At 42.4% G+C, this 15,706-nt stretch overlaps 1 protein-coding gene across 12 annotated transcripts in view; it reads left to right on the forward strand.

Moving 5' to 3' along the window:
* kcnab2a (potassium voltage-gated channel subfamily A regulatory beta subunit 2a) overlaps positions 1-15,706 on the forward strand; it is a 78,487-nt gene that overhangs the window by 38,341 nt on the left and 24,440 nt on the right. Inside the window, exon 1 of one of the 12 annotated variants that reach the window (XM_017450658.3) lies at positions 7,414-8,155. The exons of the other annotated variants lie outside the window; for them this stretch is intronic. Coding sequence (XP_017306147.1) covers positions 7,947-8,155 — 209 coding nt within the window. The 5' untranslated portion in view covers positions 7,414-7,946. Of the gene's footprint in view, positions 1-7,413; positions 8,156-15,706 lie in introns of those variants that run through there. 12 annotated transcript variants of the gene reach the window in all.

Genomic DNA, 15,706 nt, shown 5'->3' on the forward strand with positions numbered 1-15,706 from the left:
ACATGGAGAGTTTTATTCCTCATGTAGTATTTTGTCTCTGGTTGGTGGAAATCGGATTCTGATTAGAAAGTCGGTCCGAGCTTCAGAAAGAATGATCTCAGGCTACTTCGGGTTGTGTTCCAGATTTCAGGCCCAGTTAAAGCTCTAGCTGAGACACACACACACACACACAAACTCACGTATTGCGTCATCATCATATTTTAGTGTCAGTATTTCTGTCCTTATCAGTCAGTGTGTCTCTCAGAGCCCCTTTATATTCTGTGTAGATGTGCTGATGACAGCTCTGGGGGTGTGTGTGTGTGTGTGTGTGTGTGTGTGTGTGTGTGTGTGTGTGCGTGTGTGTGTGTGTGATTATGGTATGGACAGGAATCTGCTGTGCTCTGTAGAAATGTCCAGTCTGAGCCTCACTCATACTGACTGCAGTGTGCACACGTACAGACCTTCTGAATATTCGCTGATGTTTGATTCTTTATTAAATCAGGATCAGATTCTCAGTCAGCATTCGAACCCAAACTGAAGCACGCTTTACCTATGGATGAACAACAACGTCTCGTATTATGGTCGTGATTCTTCCGCTCAGAACGGAAGCGCGCTAATTAACGTAATGAAACGATTTCGTTTATATCACTATAAGTCTAATGCTCGAGTCTGATCGGTCAGAAGGTTTGCAGTATTTCTGTAGAACAGCGCTCATGTACAGGTTTATATTAATACTCTCGAGTATAACATGTTGCTATAGCAACAGCTCATACACAGGGACCTGCGCGGTTCACACTTCCACATACTCTGAGAAATGTGTTTTAAACGTGGAGTTGTTTTAACAAAGCAAAACGTACAATCGCTGACGTGGTGAGGGGTTTTTTGTTAGGAGGTGATTATTTAACATTTATGGAGGGAGTCTTTGTAAGGTTTCTCAGCACAGGAAAGTCTTCAGGAGTGAGCTGTGTACGCTTTTACGTTTCTCTGTAACGTGACGAGCTGCGTTTGAGAGCTAGAGAGAGATGCAATAGAGCACGATCCTATCAAGTGAGAAAGAGAGCGAGCGTGATCTTTTGGAGAGAGAAAGAGAGAGCAGTCTCACCGAGCTTGAAAGAGAGAGAGAGTGTGCAATCTGATTGACCAAAAATGATTTTTTATGTCATATAAATTTGTTAGCTTAATCACATGTATTTTTGTCATGTCAAGCTTGATCATAGGCAAGCTAGTGGATTTTTAAAAAAAATTCATTAAACACTCCAACATTAAACAAGTCGTTACCGTATATAGTCAAATAAAATAAGAAAATCGCTAGCGTAAGTAATCATTCTAGAGCCACATCAACAGTAATGAGCTACTTATGTTTGTAGATAAAGTCAGCTGAGAGTTCGTCCGCCATTTTGTTTCGTGCCGAGAGGCCTCAGAAAACATGGTGTCATTTCCAGTAAGGGAACATAATGAGCACTGATACACCCTGGGTTTTGCGATGCATTGTGGGATTTTTTTTACTGAGCGAATGTTCTAGCGCACTGGAATGATTTTGCGATTGAGACAGAACTTAAAATGGCCGATCAGGTGATCAGTGTCCTGACTACTGAACTACGGAGGTGGTTGAGACACACCCACTGTGTCCCGAGTGTTACGCAAGCCGTGATGTGGATGGAGACGTCTGAGCACCGCTGTGAGCCTTAATTCGACAGCGAGGGTCATCTCACATGAGCGCGTGTTGGTGTGCAGATATACAGTTATATAAGAGAGAGTTTCCCTCACATAGTTTGCTGCAGTCTGATGTTTTAGTCTTGAGAGGCTTTGACTAATCAGCATGCGACTTTTCTTTTTAGATCAAATTAAAGTACATTTACAAGCCAGTGTTGCTTACAGTTCCCTGTTGTTTGTTCTTTTTTTTATATTATAAATTTAAAGGCTTAAAAAAAAATCTAGGTTTCATCACTGAGCTTTTACAGACGTCCTGCCGATAAACTACCGGTAATCCCGTCCGAACAGGGCTTAATCACAGCTGGGACAAATCCAAAATGGCTTCCTGTTCATGTAGGATATAACGAAGTGGAGTGATTGACCTCACACGTACTGTAGAAAGACAACATGTGATAAGGTTCGCACTCTAATTCCTGTGGTGATTAAAAGTTTTGGCACCCCTTCGGATGAGGTTCGATATCAGATAACAAGCATCATGTTTATATACACACACACACCTCAGAGTAAACGCTCCGATTTAATATTCACTCCATTTGCACAAGTGTCGAACAGCTGCGAGTGGAGCAGCTGTCGCTTCGGCGTGTTTAACAACATTTGCATAATGGCTTTTTGACATGTCCGTGTGTGTGTGTGTGCTTATTTTTATGCATGCGATTATATAAAATGCAATCTCGTTCGGGTAAGAAAGCGTGTCCCTGGTCATCATCATTTAATCTCATACAGAGAGCTGGTGAAGAGATTTTTATAAATCATCCGTGGCTCGTTATTGATCCAGCTCAGCCTCTACGTGTCCACAGATTCGTCTGAGTGATGGACGCGACGCTGCCACTTATTTATTTTTTTAATCGATCGGCGTCTGTCGGATCACGGGCGGAAAGATGAAATCGACAGGAAGGCCGCTGCGCGGTTGCGATTAGGAGTCGTCCGTTACTTTTAACACTCAAAGAGATTAAAACGAGCGGCATCCCACGCCGCACCAGTAATCCCTAATGTCTTCCAGCGTGAACAAGCGTGATTTTATCCTGGACGCTTTATTAAAGTCCAGCAAGGAAAGATTTTTCATTTTCATTTTTAATAAAAACCTACAGATGGCATCGTAAAGCACGATAACGTCTCAGTAGTTATCATGATGAAGTGTAATTGTGTTGTCATGGCTCCTGGTCCTCTGAAGTGTAGTGTTACCAGGGTATCACATTTCTGACCTGTGTGTGTGTGTGTGTGTGTGTGTGCTGTTCATATTATATTGCACTTCTGGGTGTGTCAAGCAAGCACCCAAATCAAATCGACTACGGCTGCCAGAAAAGGAATATTTTACGCGTGTGAATTAAATATCATTCAGCTTTTTTTGTTTTCCAATCGTTTGAGTATCAAAAACCCTGAACATCTTGTTACTCTTCTGAGTTTCACCTGTAGGACTGATCTAATCATTATTCCCTGTTCCTAAATTTTAAAAAAATTTAATAGCTCTTTCTCTCTACCTCTTTATGTGAACTGTATTAAATCACACAAGCTGCAAATAAAAAAATTCAACTCGACCGACTTGATTAAATTGCCGTGAGTGTTTTGCGAGTGTGTACTACTAGACATGCGACAGAATTTCTCTGTCTCGAATATTGTGTGACTGACTGTGCTTCTCGCGAGGTGTATCGCGATGTTTCCGTTTGAGTAGTACTCCGCCGGCGGAATGGAAATAGATAGATCGATCGATCCCCAAGGGGAAATTCAAGGTCCCAGTAGCTCAAGACATCACACACAATATGACATACAATAAAGTATAAGCAAGATGCTAAAAAAAATAACTAATAAAAAAGTCACATATACCAAATCAAGGATCCACAGACTGGGAAATAGAGGTAGGGGTTGTACATGTGGGCTAATATAGTCCATAAACGGCGTAAACAGTCACACAGTGAGCCAGTACACAACATTGTTGTAAGAGGTCATGGAAGTGTATGAGAATGTATGAAAAGGTGAAGAGGCAGATAGACTATGCAGAGAAGTCTATCTCACCTCTTCCTTTAAGTGAAGCATTGAAGAGTTGTATAGCCCTAGGAACAAAAGACTTCCTCAGCCTGTCAGTTGTGCATGGCAGTGAGTGTAGACTCCAACTGATCAAGCTCTTTCGCTTTATGATAGTGTTATGGAGTGGATGACAGTCATTGTCCAAGATATTAATCAATTTGCTCAGGGTCCTTTTGTCTGACACTGAAGTGATACGCTCCAATTCCTCCCCAGCATACCACAGCATAGAAGAGGACGCTGGCAACAACAGACTGGTATAACATCCAGAGGAGCTTGCTGCAGACATTGAAGGACCGCAGCCTCCTCAGGAAGTACAGCCTGCTCTGCCCTTTCTTGTAGAGTGCATCAGTATTGAATGAGCAGTACAGTTTACTGTCCAAATGTATTCCCAGATACTTGTAAGTGTTCACCACCTCCACCTTTACCCCCTCAATGGTGACTGGCAGCAGAGCAGGCTTAGACTTCCGGAAATCTACCACCATCTCCTTGGTCTTAGCAGTGTTGAGTTGTAGGTGGTTGAGTTTCCACCATTGCACAAAGTCCTCCACCAGGCACCTGTACTCCTCCTCCTGCCCATCCCTGATGTGCCCCACAATTGCAGTATCGTCCGAAAATGTCTGCATGTGGCACGACTCTGTGTTGTAGCAAAAGTCAGACGTGTACAGGGTGAACAGGACTGGAGAGAGCACTGTTCCCTGTGGAGCGCCGGTGCTACTGATCACAGTGTCAGAGAGGCAGTTTTTCAGTCTGACGAACTGTGGCCGCTCTGTCAGATAGTCTGCAATCCAGCATACTAGGTGAGCATCCACACTCATCTGCAGGACCTTGTCACCCAGTCTGAGGGGTTGAATGGTATTAAAAGCGCTGGAGAAATCAAACATGATTCTCACAGCACTTTTCCCCTTGTCCAGGTAAGCATGCATCCTTTGCAGGAGATATGTGATGTCATCGTCCACGCCCACTCTCTCCTGGTATGCAAACTGTAGCGGGTCTAGTGCAAGACGTACCTGGGGTCTAAGTATCCCCAAAACCAGCCGCTCCATGATCTTTATCACATGTGATGTTAGAGCGACTGGCCTGTAATCATTGAGCTCACTTGGATGTGACTTCTTGGGGACAGGGATAAGACATGATGTCTTCCACAATGTTGGAACTGTTCCAAGACGAAGACTCAGGTTAAAGATGTGCTTCAGTGGCTCCCCCAGTTCAGAAGCACAGACCCTGAGCAGCCTTGGACACAGTCTGTCAGGCCCGGCTGCCTACCTGGGGCGGAGTTTCCTCAGCTGTCCTTTAACTTGATCTGCCGTAATTATATGGGGGAAGAGGAAAGGGAAGAGGGGAGGGGATGGGTGCGCCTGCGGGAGGTGTCTGCTGTCTGAAGACTGGTGACTAGTGACCAACGTCGGTGTAGTCACATTGTTCATTGTCACCTTGTCGGGGAAGAATACATCAGCCTTTGATGGTGGAGTGGGTACGTGGTGCACCGAAAGTGAGGGGGAGGTATGAGTTGAACAGACAAGCAAGCACGAGCAGTGTCTGAATCAGCAGAGGGTAGTGGATAGTCCACTGCCATTGGAACTGAAACAGGACAGTCGAACCTATTGTAGAAGTGGTTCAACTGATTCGCCACCTCCATAGAGCTACCACTCTTCCTCAGTCCAGTGATGGTCTTCATTCCATCCCAGACCTCCTGCACATTGTTCTCCTGCAACTTCTGTTCCACCTTCTTTCTGTATTCCTCCTTAGCCTCTCTCAGCCTGGCTATGAGTTCCCCCTGTACGCGCCTCAGCTCTGCCTGACCCCCCTCTCTGAACGCCATCTTTTTCCTATTGAGAAGGGTCTTGACATTGCTGGTTATCCAAGGCTTGTTGTTTGGAAGGCAGCGTACAGTTCTTGTGGGAACAACTATGTCCATACAGAAGTTCAGGTAGTCAGTTGTACAATGTGTAACCTCCTCCAAATCCTCTCCATTTTGTAGCACACTCCAGTCAGTGGACTCAAAACAGTCTCTCAAAGCCTCATCCACTCCTGTTGTCCACTTCCTGAAGGTGCGAGTGACAACCGGTAGCCTTTGTACTTTTGGTTTGTACAGTGGTTGAAGATAAATGAGGTTGTGGTCTGACTTTCCCACTGGGGGTAGGGGGTTGGCACTGTATGCATCCCTCACATTTGCATACATGAGGTCTATTATCCTGTTCTTCCTGGTTGGGCAATCAACAAACTGGTAGAAATTAGTGAGGGTAGAATCCAGTGTTATGTGGTTGAAGTCGCCAGAGATCGCCAAAAAAGCATCTGTGTGTTGAGTTTGGAGCCTTGCAATTGTAGAATGAATGACGTCACACGCCATGTCCGGAAGGGCTCGTGGCGGAACGTAAACACAGACAACAATGGCATGCGAAAACTCCCTCGGCATGTAGTACGGTCGAAGACTAACTGCCGTTAACTCCACATCCTTACAACATACAGTCTCTTTAACCGTAACATGGCCGGGATTGCACCATCTGTTGTTTATGTACATCACCAATCCACCTCCCTTCGTTTTTCCAGAAAGTTTAATGTCTCTGTCCAGACGAGCCACACTAAAGCCAGGAGCTACATGGATTGCTGCCACTCTCGGCGGCACATGCGCAGAAATCAACTTTTTCGGACATTTTCTATTGGTATGAACAAATTTTTTTGTTCGTTCGTTCGTTTTGGGGTTTTTTTTGGCCTCTGGCTTTTTCGGCTTTTATCATCTCCTGATCACATACTACATGTTTTACGTCATTTACAACCTCTGCATGTTAGAAGCTACATAATGGACACCTCCATGCTAATATGTGTATGTGTGTATCTATAACTCCTTTAAAGGTAAGGAGTGCTGCTGTGTTTACTGTTCATGCCGTGAGCGGCCATTTTGAGTTGACGTCTCTTGCTGAACCCAGGGTTTAGAAGACTGTCCCGAGTTCCCATCTCTCCTCTGTAAAGTAGTTAGATTCTTCAGATTCTTCTTCCTTGGCGTATTAAACTAATCCCCTTCTCTTGTTTGTTTGTTTGTTTGTTTGTTTATTTCCCTTCAACCTGTTTTCCTTATTTTGAGTTCCAGCTTCTATACACAGTGACGTCTTCTCTGCTTTTATTTTTTTATTTTTTATTGGTTGCACATATATATGTATACACACGCATGCGCGCGCACACACACACACACACACACACACACACACACACACAGAGTATATATAGCATATCACACTGCAGTGGTGTGACACTCTTGCGGAGGAAGAAAAAAAATCTGATTTCAGTTAAGTGAAATCCTTATACAGGAGTGCGCTGAGAGAGTAGACAAGTTTTATTTTATTATTTGAATAAAGTGCTGCAGTCAGCGTTAGTCAGCACATTTGGGGGAAGAAACATCCTTTGTGTTTTCAGTTTCAGGCGTTTTTTCTTTCTCCTCTGAGTGCATTTCACTTTTGTTTACATAAAGCAGTGGTGAGAACACAGAACCCACAGCTCATCATCCGTCTTTCTGCTCTCACTCCGTTCATCTCTCTCTCTCTCTCACCTCTCACTACTGCAGTGCTTGTTTCCTCCCTCTCTCTCCCTCCCTCTCCCTCCCTCTCTCTCTCTCCCTCCCTCCCTCTCTCTCCCTCTCCCTCCCTCTCTCTCCCTCTCTCTCACACACACTCTGTCTCTCTGTGTCTTGCTTTAACTAAAATCGTATCTCAGGAGCACATCCTTAACTGGCAGACAAATTACAAGCTCGGTACTCAACAGAAGACTTCCTGTTCTGTCTACTTCATATTCACTTTTTTTGTTCGATTGTTTTACTTTAATATTATTAATTTTTTTTCCTCTTAAATTGAAGCTCATGATTGCAGGAATAAGACACTGAAGAACTCTAAACTGCTGAATGAGGAATGTGTGGAACGAGCGCACATCGTTTACGGACAGTCAAACCGGAAACCGAGTTTTAGGAGCGCGTGTTGGCGGCGCGCGTGATATCGTGGAGCTTCGTGCCTAACGGCCACGATGAGCCGAGCAAAGACGGTGACAGGTTCACGTGTAACGAGAGAATCCGTGTGAGATTAGCGCTCCAGCCATCTCCCTTCTTCTCACTCAGAACCAAGATCCAGAAGAAAACGTCCTCTTGGGCTTTTTCTTCAGCTTGATTTTGTGGTAAAGTGTGTGTGTGTGTTTGTGAGAGAGAGAAAAATTTTGGCTTGTTGTGATCACACTGCGTGGCCTGGGTCAGGATGCAGGTGTCGTTTGTGTGCACGGACCACCGCTCTATGAGCCGCAGCACGGACGAGCGGATGAACCGACAGAACGCCAGCAGCCCCAGCGCCGGCACACGCAGCAAGTTCAAAGCCGTCGCCATGGTGGCGCGCAGCCTCGGGCAACTGTCCGTCCAGAGCGTGCCGTCCTCCAGCGACCAGAGCATGAGGACCGGCATGAAGTATAGGTATGATGAGCCGTGCCTTACTCATACACAACTTTTCAACAAGGTCACACTTATTATACTCGGGGGTGCGGATTGGGGAAGGGGGGGGGGTTACAAAACTTTCAAGAATGAAAAGAAGAAAAAGTGAAACATCCATTAAAATGAAAAATGCCTGTTTTCAAGACGGAAAATTTAATTCATCTTGAATAAACAGTTTGATTTTTATCAAATCATCAAGCGCATTAAAGTAACACGATCCGCCTCGTGTCTTTACTGCGAATGAGTTCAGCTCGGTGATGTGATTAGCCGCTTCGGGATCGACGGTAACTGCGTTATTTAATCGATGAAACCCAATCGTCCCTCAGCCGTCCACATCGATAATCCTGCGTTCTGACCTCACGGGTGGAAACAAACTCTTCTAGAAGTCCTGCTTGAGCAAAAATTATTTAACGCAAAATAAAAGTAGGAATTCATTTGTTTGCTTATGTATTTGTTTACAGATTTATACACGGGTATGACTTGAAAGTTTTTGTTTTGTTTTTGCTGTTGTTGTTTAACTAGTAAAAAAAAACAACAAAGATGTTCATTTATATTTCTAAAAAATGTTTTTAAAAATGTCAAATATTGCAGTCCTCGTGACGTCTCAGAGAAGCTGTTGTGACGTCATTGATCACAGCACCAATATTGTATCTTCACAGCCCTAGCTCGTGTTATTAAAGCAGTATTTCGCGAACAATACATTTCCTGAGCGGTTTGTTTATAATACAACAAATATATTTTATGGTCTGTTCTGGTTCTCGCTGTAGAGTCGTGTGAAGCTGTGACGTCCCTCAGGGATGCGTTCAAACCCCTTCTTCTTGACATCAGGAACCCCGTACATGTTGAGCACAGAGTAACATAAGAGTCATGGGATTTCCTGCAGCACACACACTTCAGAGTTGATCTACTGTAGTAATGCTTTGAGGGAAAGCATGTTACTCACTGTATGTGCCTGTGTGTGTGTTCTGTGTTTGCCAGATTAGTTACCTGTTGTTACACACATACACACTGAAGCTGGATGGGATTTGATGGAACTTCGTGTTTGAGGCGTAAACAGTGGACTATATTTACACGCCAATTTATTCGAAAATCGTTTACTCTACGGACGCGGTGTTCGTGAAATTCCTGCGAGTCGTAGGGAGAACGTTCGTGTCGTACATTTCGCTGGTGAGACTCACTAACATGAACCTCAATCGTTCGGCTAGTCGGAGAGTCGCTGAGATTTTACCACTGGTTATTCTGTCGAGTTTAAATCGCTTATTCATTTCATATTCATTACACACCGATTCAGTGGACGTTTTTGTTTCGTATCAGTGACCTGAAAGGAATCAAGAATTGAAATTAATAAGATGAGAACAAAAGTAACCGCGCCCTGTTAAAAGGAGGAGGAGTCGGTGGCCGAGCTGCATTACTGGGAGATTTAGCGCACGTCACCCTTCAGCCATTTTCAACTCTGCGAGTTTTTGCCTTTTATGGAGTTTTGTGGGTGTGGCCATGGGCAGACATAGGGTGTGTGAGGGGCGGGGTGAGAAAATAAAAATGCCATCTCCTACATGCAGGGACATGTTTTGTAGCGCTTAGCACGTTTTCTTGCATGCAGTAGCACCTAGAGGGCACTTCATCTCATTTTTTTGGATACAGTAGCACCTAAAGGGCACTTCATCTCATTTTCTTGCAAGCGGTAGCACCTAGAGGGCATTTCATCTCATTTTCTTGCAGGCGGTAGCACCTAGAGGGCACTTCATCTCATTTTTTTGGATACAGTAGCGCCTAAAGGGCACTTCATCTCATTTTCTTGCAGGCGGTAGCATCTAGAGGGTACTTCATCTAAATTTTACTGTATTTTGTTTTCTGCACTTGAAGGACACCCGTTAGGGCACTTTGTCATGTTTCCTCTCAAGTGGGGACACTCTAGAGGGCACCTCACATCTCCAATCTTTTTTTTAAAACTTTTTTTTAACTGTGGCAGGAATTTTTAGTTTGGTTTTGCCATGAAAACATCTATATACAATTTTTAGTAAATGACTGATGAATGAGGCTAAAAAGCAATAAATAAGAAATTTAAATTAAAAGCACACATTCTAATGATATTAAAAGCACTACTGCTAATATCCCCTTGATACTCAAAGCCATTTAAAGTACTAAATCTGTAAGTTATTAAAATTCAAATGTGTAAATTCAGTGTAGTAAAGTTTTACCCCGAGGCAGAATAATCCTGGGTTACACACGGTCAGTGTGAGTATCTAATGCACACACACACTTCAGAGCTGCAAAGGTCAGCCATAATACATTACACACACTTCTTAAGTCGGACATCCTATTATTATTATTATTATTATTATTATTATTATTATCATCTTGAAATAATCTGATTAGTTTTTTTGTTTTGTTTATTTTCCTGGCGCGAGTTGGAAACTGTTCTTTGTGTGCTGACTCGCAAAAGAAAGTGGCAGAAGCTAGGAAATAAGTGCATGCCTTTTGGAAAGTTGGGTTGCTTAGCAACAAGACGGACCTGTCCTGTTGCCTCGCTAAAGACAGTTCCAGTTTAAGACCCGCGTCAAGCTTCCTACAAGTTCGCGGAGCTACCGGAACTAAGCGCTTATGCAACCATGTGTTAGAAGTGCTGCACGAGCCAAGAGCGGCATGTTCATAACGCCATCTTTTTTTTAATAGCCATAGAAGATGGACGTCGTGTTGTTTTTATTTTCGTACAAACGAGTGAGTGGTTAAGGGTCGCTACAGCTAATCGATACAGTTCGGTGACCTTGCAGTGAATTTCATGAGCGATTAGTGGGTCTGTGTTATGAAGCTAATCGAATCAGATCACTTGTTACAGTATTTGTTTATTTTTTAACCCTGTAGCATCAAAGAACGAGAAATTACATTTTTAACATATGCTAATAAATTTTGTTATAAATGGCATGTGGTGAGTCGGGTATTTTATTTACTGACCTTTCATAAAATGAATCCTGTTTGTAGTTGCAAGTTCTGTAGCAGTATTTGATTTGAAACACTGGGGGAAATTATTTCCTATATAATGTTATGTCCGGCTATGTTGATTAAATTGTAGAATTTTTCAATTTGAGTTTAAAATTTATTATTATTATTTTTCTTCAGATGCAGAGATTTAATTCTACTGGAATATCACACTTTAATAAAGACCGGATGTGACTGATGAGATACATTTTAAGAAATTCTTTTTAACCCCTGTAAGGTAATTGTGGCATGTGCAAACATTTGGACAGTCTTCCAGTTGTAAAGTCTCAGAACATAATGAACTCTTTAGGCTTTTATTTGACTCGTTTAGTCTAATGTTTGGCATATAAGCGCTTAATTACACCATATAACCAAAAATATGTGGACACCTGACATCACACCCACGTGTGCTTGCTGAACAGCCGATTTTACTGTTCTTATAAGCTCCACTCTTCTGATGAAGGCTTTCCACTAGATTTTGGACAAGAGGTACAAGAGCATTAGTGCGGTCAGGCACTGATGTCGGACGAGGGGGGCTGAGGTGTATTCCGTTACCCAGCATTCCCTGTAGAGCCCCCATATCCAGGTGATGGGGAGCCATCTTGTCATCGTGTCAAATACTTTGGAGAAGTGGTGATGCAAGCTGAAATGGTTTTATGATTATGTAAAGCAAGCCGTTCTAGCAGACCTTCAGTTAATTACCTGGTGCAGCAAAGCAAGTGAAGACTCAACCCCAGGAGATGTTGCCGTTTCCTGCATTCAGAGCTAATTTGTGTAACGATTTGACAAGTCCCGAGTGTAATAAGCTGGTAGGATTTCACACTGGACCTGTGGACAGCTGGTCTGATTGGCTGATGCAGTTTGCGGATGAGGAACAAGAAGAAAAAAGATCGTCTTGTAGTTCAAACATGGTTGCCTTTTTCTTCAACCGGAAATGGAAAGGGTTATGTTCTTGTCTTGGCTAAATTATTGCCTGAGGGTAGATAAAAACTTCTTTGGGACTTTGAATTATGGAGCATGTTTGTTGCCAAGAGGTGATGAATCAAGGCTTGAAAATATTGCTCAGGGTAACCATTGAACAACATTGTTTACTCTCTTGGAATGTTTACGTGAACATCTTCTAAAATGGCTCCGGCCGCCATCTGAGTAATAAAAGCCACCTCATTTACAGCGTTCATGGGGGAAGAATGTATGCAACGTTATTTTAACTTCTTGAAAATATGATACTTCTACGTGAGGTATAAGTTCAGGGTTCTGTTTCTATACCGTAACACACCCTCGTCGATGTGCCTTCGGCATTTCCCCTTGATGGGAGGCCAGTGCCATTTTAAGGGACGTTCCAATACTCCATTAGCTCAATTATAGTTTATTTAAAGATCCTTTGGAGGGGCAAGAGATCAAGTCACAATATTCATGACAAAGAATTATGATTAAATGAGGAAGCTTGGTTTGTTTGGGTTTTTTTAAACAACAAAGTGGCTGTGAGGTATGGAGAAGCATGTAAAGCATCTCAAGCTCAACGTTTTCCTGCTGAACCTCATAAATCCTCCTTATAATCCTGCAGCATGGAATTACTGCCTGCTCCTTTGCTATTGACTTTTCTGAAAGATTTAAGTACTGAACTGAAATTGGCCTTCAAAGTTAAGAATTCAAGTCGGTTGTTGAATCTCACTCACACTATTTCAGCGCTGGCAAGGGAGAGGTGATTGTATAAATTGCCAGGCTTCCACCGTATCGTTACTGCTGATTTAACAGACTGCCGTGTTGGTCTTTCCACACTTTGTTGGTGCTACAGATGGAAGTGTTTGTTAAATTAGACAGTGTAATTAATTTAATGTCAGTAGGAATGATATCAAAATAGTATCCTAACAGATATTTGACAGATGGTAAAGTCTCATAAACCTAGCATTGAAACCATTCTGGCTGGTGGATATGACAAGTGCACCGTCCCAAATATGAAAACTCATGGAGGCATGAAATATTTTGAGTAATAAAAATTAATAGAATTTGTTTGGGTCAGAAATGGAAAGAGAATGGTGTTTTGGGTCAGAAATGGAAAGAGAATGGTGTTTTGGGTCAGAAATGGAAAGAGAATGGTGTTTTGGTCAGAAATGGAAATAGAATGGTGTTTTGGGTCAGAAACGGAAAGAGAATGGTGTTTTGGGTCGGAAATGGAAAGAGAATGGTGTTTGGGTCGGAAATGGAAAGAGAATGGTGTTTTGGGTCGGAAATGGAAAGAGAATGGTGTTTTGGGTCAGAAATGGAAAGAGAATGGTGTTTTGGGTCAGAAATGGAAAGATAATGGTGTTTTGGGTCAGAAATGGAAAGAGAATGGTGTTTTGGTCAGAAATGGAAAGAGAATGGTGTTTTGGGTCAGAAATGGAAAGATAATGGTGTTTTGGGTCAGAAATGGAAAGAGAATGGTGTTTTGGGTCAGAAATGGAAAGATAATGGTGTTTTGGGTCGGAAATGGAAAGAGAATGGTGTTTGGGTCGGAAATGGAAATAGAATGGTGTTTTGGGTCAGAAACGGAAAGAGAATGGTGTTTTGGGTCGGAAACGGAAAGAGAATGGTGTTTGGGTCGGAAATGGAAAGAGAATGGTGTTTGGGTCGGAAATGGAAAGAGAATGGTGTTTTGGGTCGGAAATGGAAAGAGAATGGTGTTTGGGTCGGAAATGGAAAGAGAATGGTGTTTTGGGTCGGAAATGGAAAGAGAATGGTGTTTGGGTCGGAAATGGAAAGAGAATGGTGTTTTGGGTCGGAAATGGAAACATAAAGCGCAGATTTTGCATAAAGAAGCTCATTTTCTGGCTGTTCTCTGTGTACCGTGATTTCAGTGTGCATTGGTGTGCACAGTGGTGAACGCAGCGAGGTGATAGTACACTGTTAGTGTTAATGAGTAGGCGTGTTGAGATTTTACAGTACACACTATTCCTGTTCCAGCTTTAATACTCCTACATGAAATATGGCTACATAGATGTTGAAGAGCAAATACACACGGCACCTCGCCATGAAGCTTAGCGAAACTTACCCATCCCACACACACACACACACACACACACACACACACACACACCTCCGTTTCAGCAGCTGTGTTTGTGTGTTGTTGCACGCTTAACTATACGCGTATTTTTATTCGACAGAACGTCAGTCTTTTTTTTTTTAATCCTCTAGAAATAGGCCATTACTCATCTCTACACTAATTTTGTATTGCAGGAGTTCATTTACTTCCAGTGCTTTGTGTAGCGCTCATCAGTTAGCATTGCATGTAATATTAATAACCTGTTTAAACTTGTATTAATTATCACCACTGAATCATTAATAAATTACACGATCTGTTTCAGGATACGGTGTCGATCTGGTTGTTAAAACGAGCCCATTGTGTCTATAGTTTAGACCGGTGTGAGTATGTGAGAGAGAGATGTAATGTGAAAAATTAGGTGTATAGAATAAACTTGGGCGATGTTTTGTGAACTGTCGTATGTATTCAGTTAAGCTTTAATAACCGAAGCACAAAGTTTTCCTTCCTGTGGGGTTTCAGGACGCAGCAGACGGAGATCAGGTTCTGGCTGCTCGCCTCTCGCAGCGTGGAAATCTGCAAACTCGATAGCCTACACACTCCTTTCGCATTCTGTTCAGAGCAATTTGAAATCTCACGCGTCGAAATCCCCCGCCTCGAACACGTCACTGGTTTGCTCAACTGTTAATCAGCCGTCTTTAATTAGACTCTAGCTGCTAATTGGACCGAGCTGTTACGAATTTCCTCCTCTATTACAGTACATCACACACACAAAAAAAAATCCCATGACAAGACGGTGAGATTGGAGGATCTCTGCAACGATATGTCTGTAAAAAAAATAATTAATAAAAAAATAAATTTTAAGTAATAAAAATAATCTATTTTACACCACAGACCTGTTGGGTATATTCTATAACAGCAGCTCTGACAGTAGCACAGCTGCAAATCACATGTTTATATTAATGTGCTCGTTCTAATGTTATTGACGTTGATAAATATATATAAATTTATTTTAGTGTTTGAGGCGTTATTTTTTCCGGTTTTCATTCCACGAGCTCAGAAGCAAGTGGTTAAATGTTTGTAGGATTTATATGGAATTATATTGATGGATTTTGGAATTGATCCAAACAGGGTCAAGTTCACAGCAAGGTCAAATATCTGAAATGTTTTTTTCCTTCAATAACCTTCATGTTTGAAGGGTGTATTAGGGCTATTTAAGGGCTATTTACCCTGACGGCAGGTTCTACTTGTTTTTATTTGTTTGTTTGTTTTTACTTTTCCCCTGATTGGATGAAAATTAAGACCTGTACTGAGGGTTTCCCCTCCTTTTAGGTGCTACATTTTAATTTTGTAGGTATGAAATAAGTGTCCTTGATTTTGAGATTTTCTGACTTTTGTTTTATTTTTTGTTTCACATGCATTTAGTAAACGTAAATGTTATAACACATTTCGGATATTTTTGCCGTATCGCCCACTTCTATCAGAGACTGACTTGACGCTACAATTATCCATGCTTACATGTCCTTGCTCAGCTCCAC

Source organism: Ictalurus punctatus, chromosome 21, assembly GCF_001660625.3.
Source record: "Ictalurus punctatus breed USDA103 chromosome 21, Coco_2.0, whole genome shotgun sequence".
NCBI classification, from domain to species: domain Eukaryota; kingdom Metazoa; phylum Chordata; class Actinopteri; order Siluriformes; family Ictaluridae; genus Ictalurus; species Ictalurus punctatus.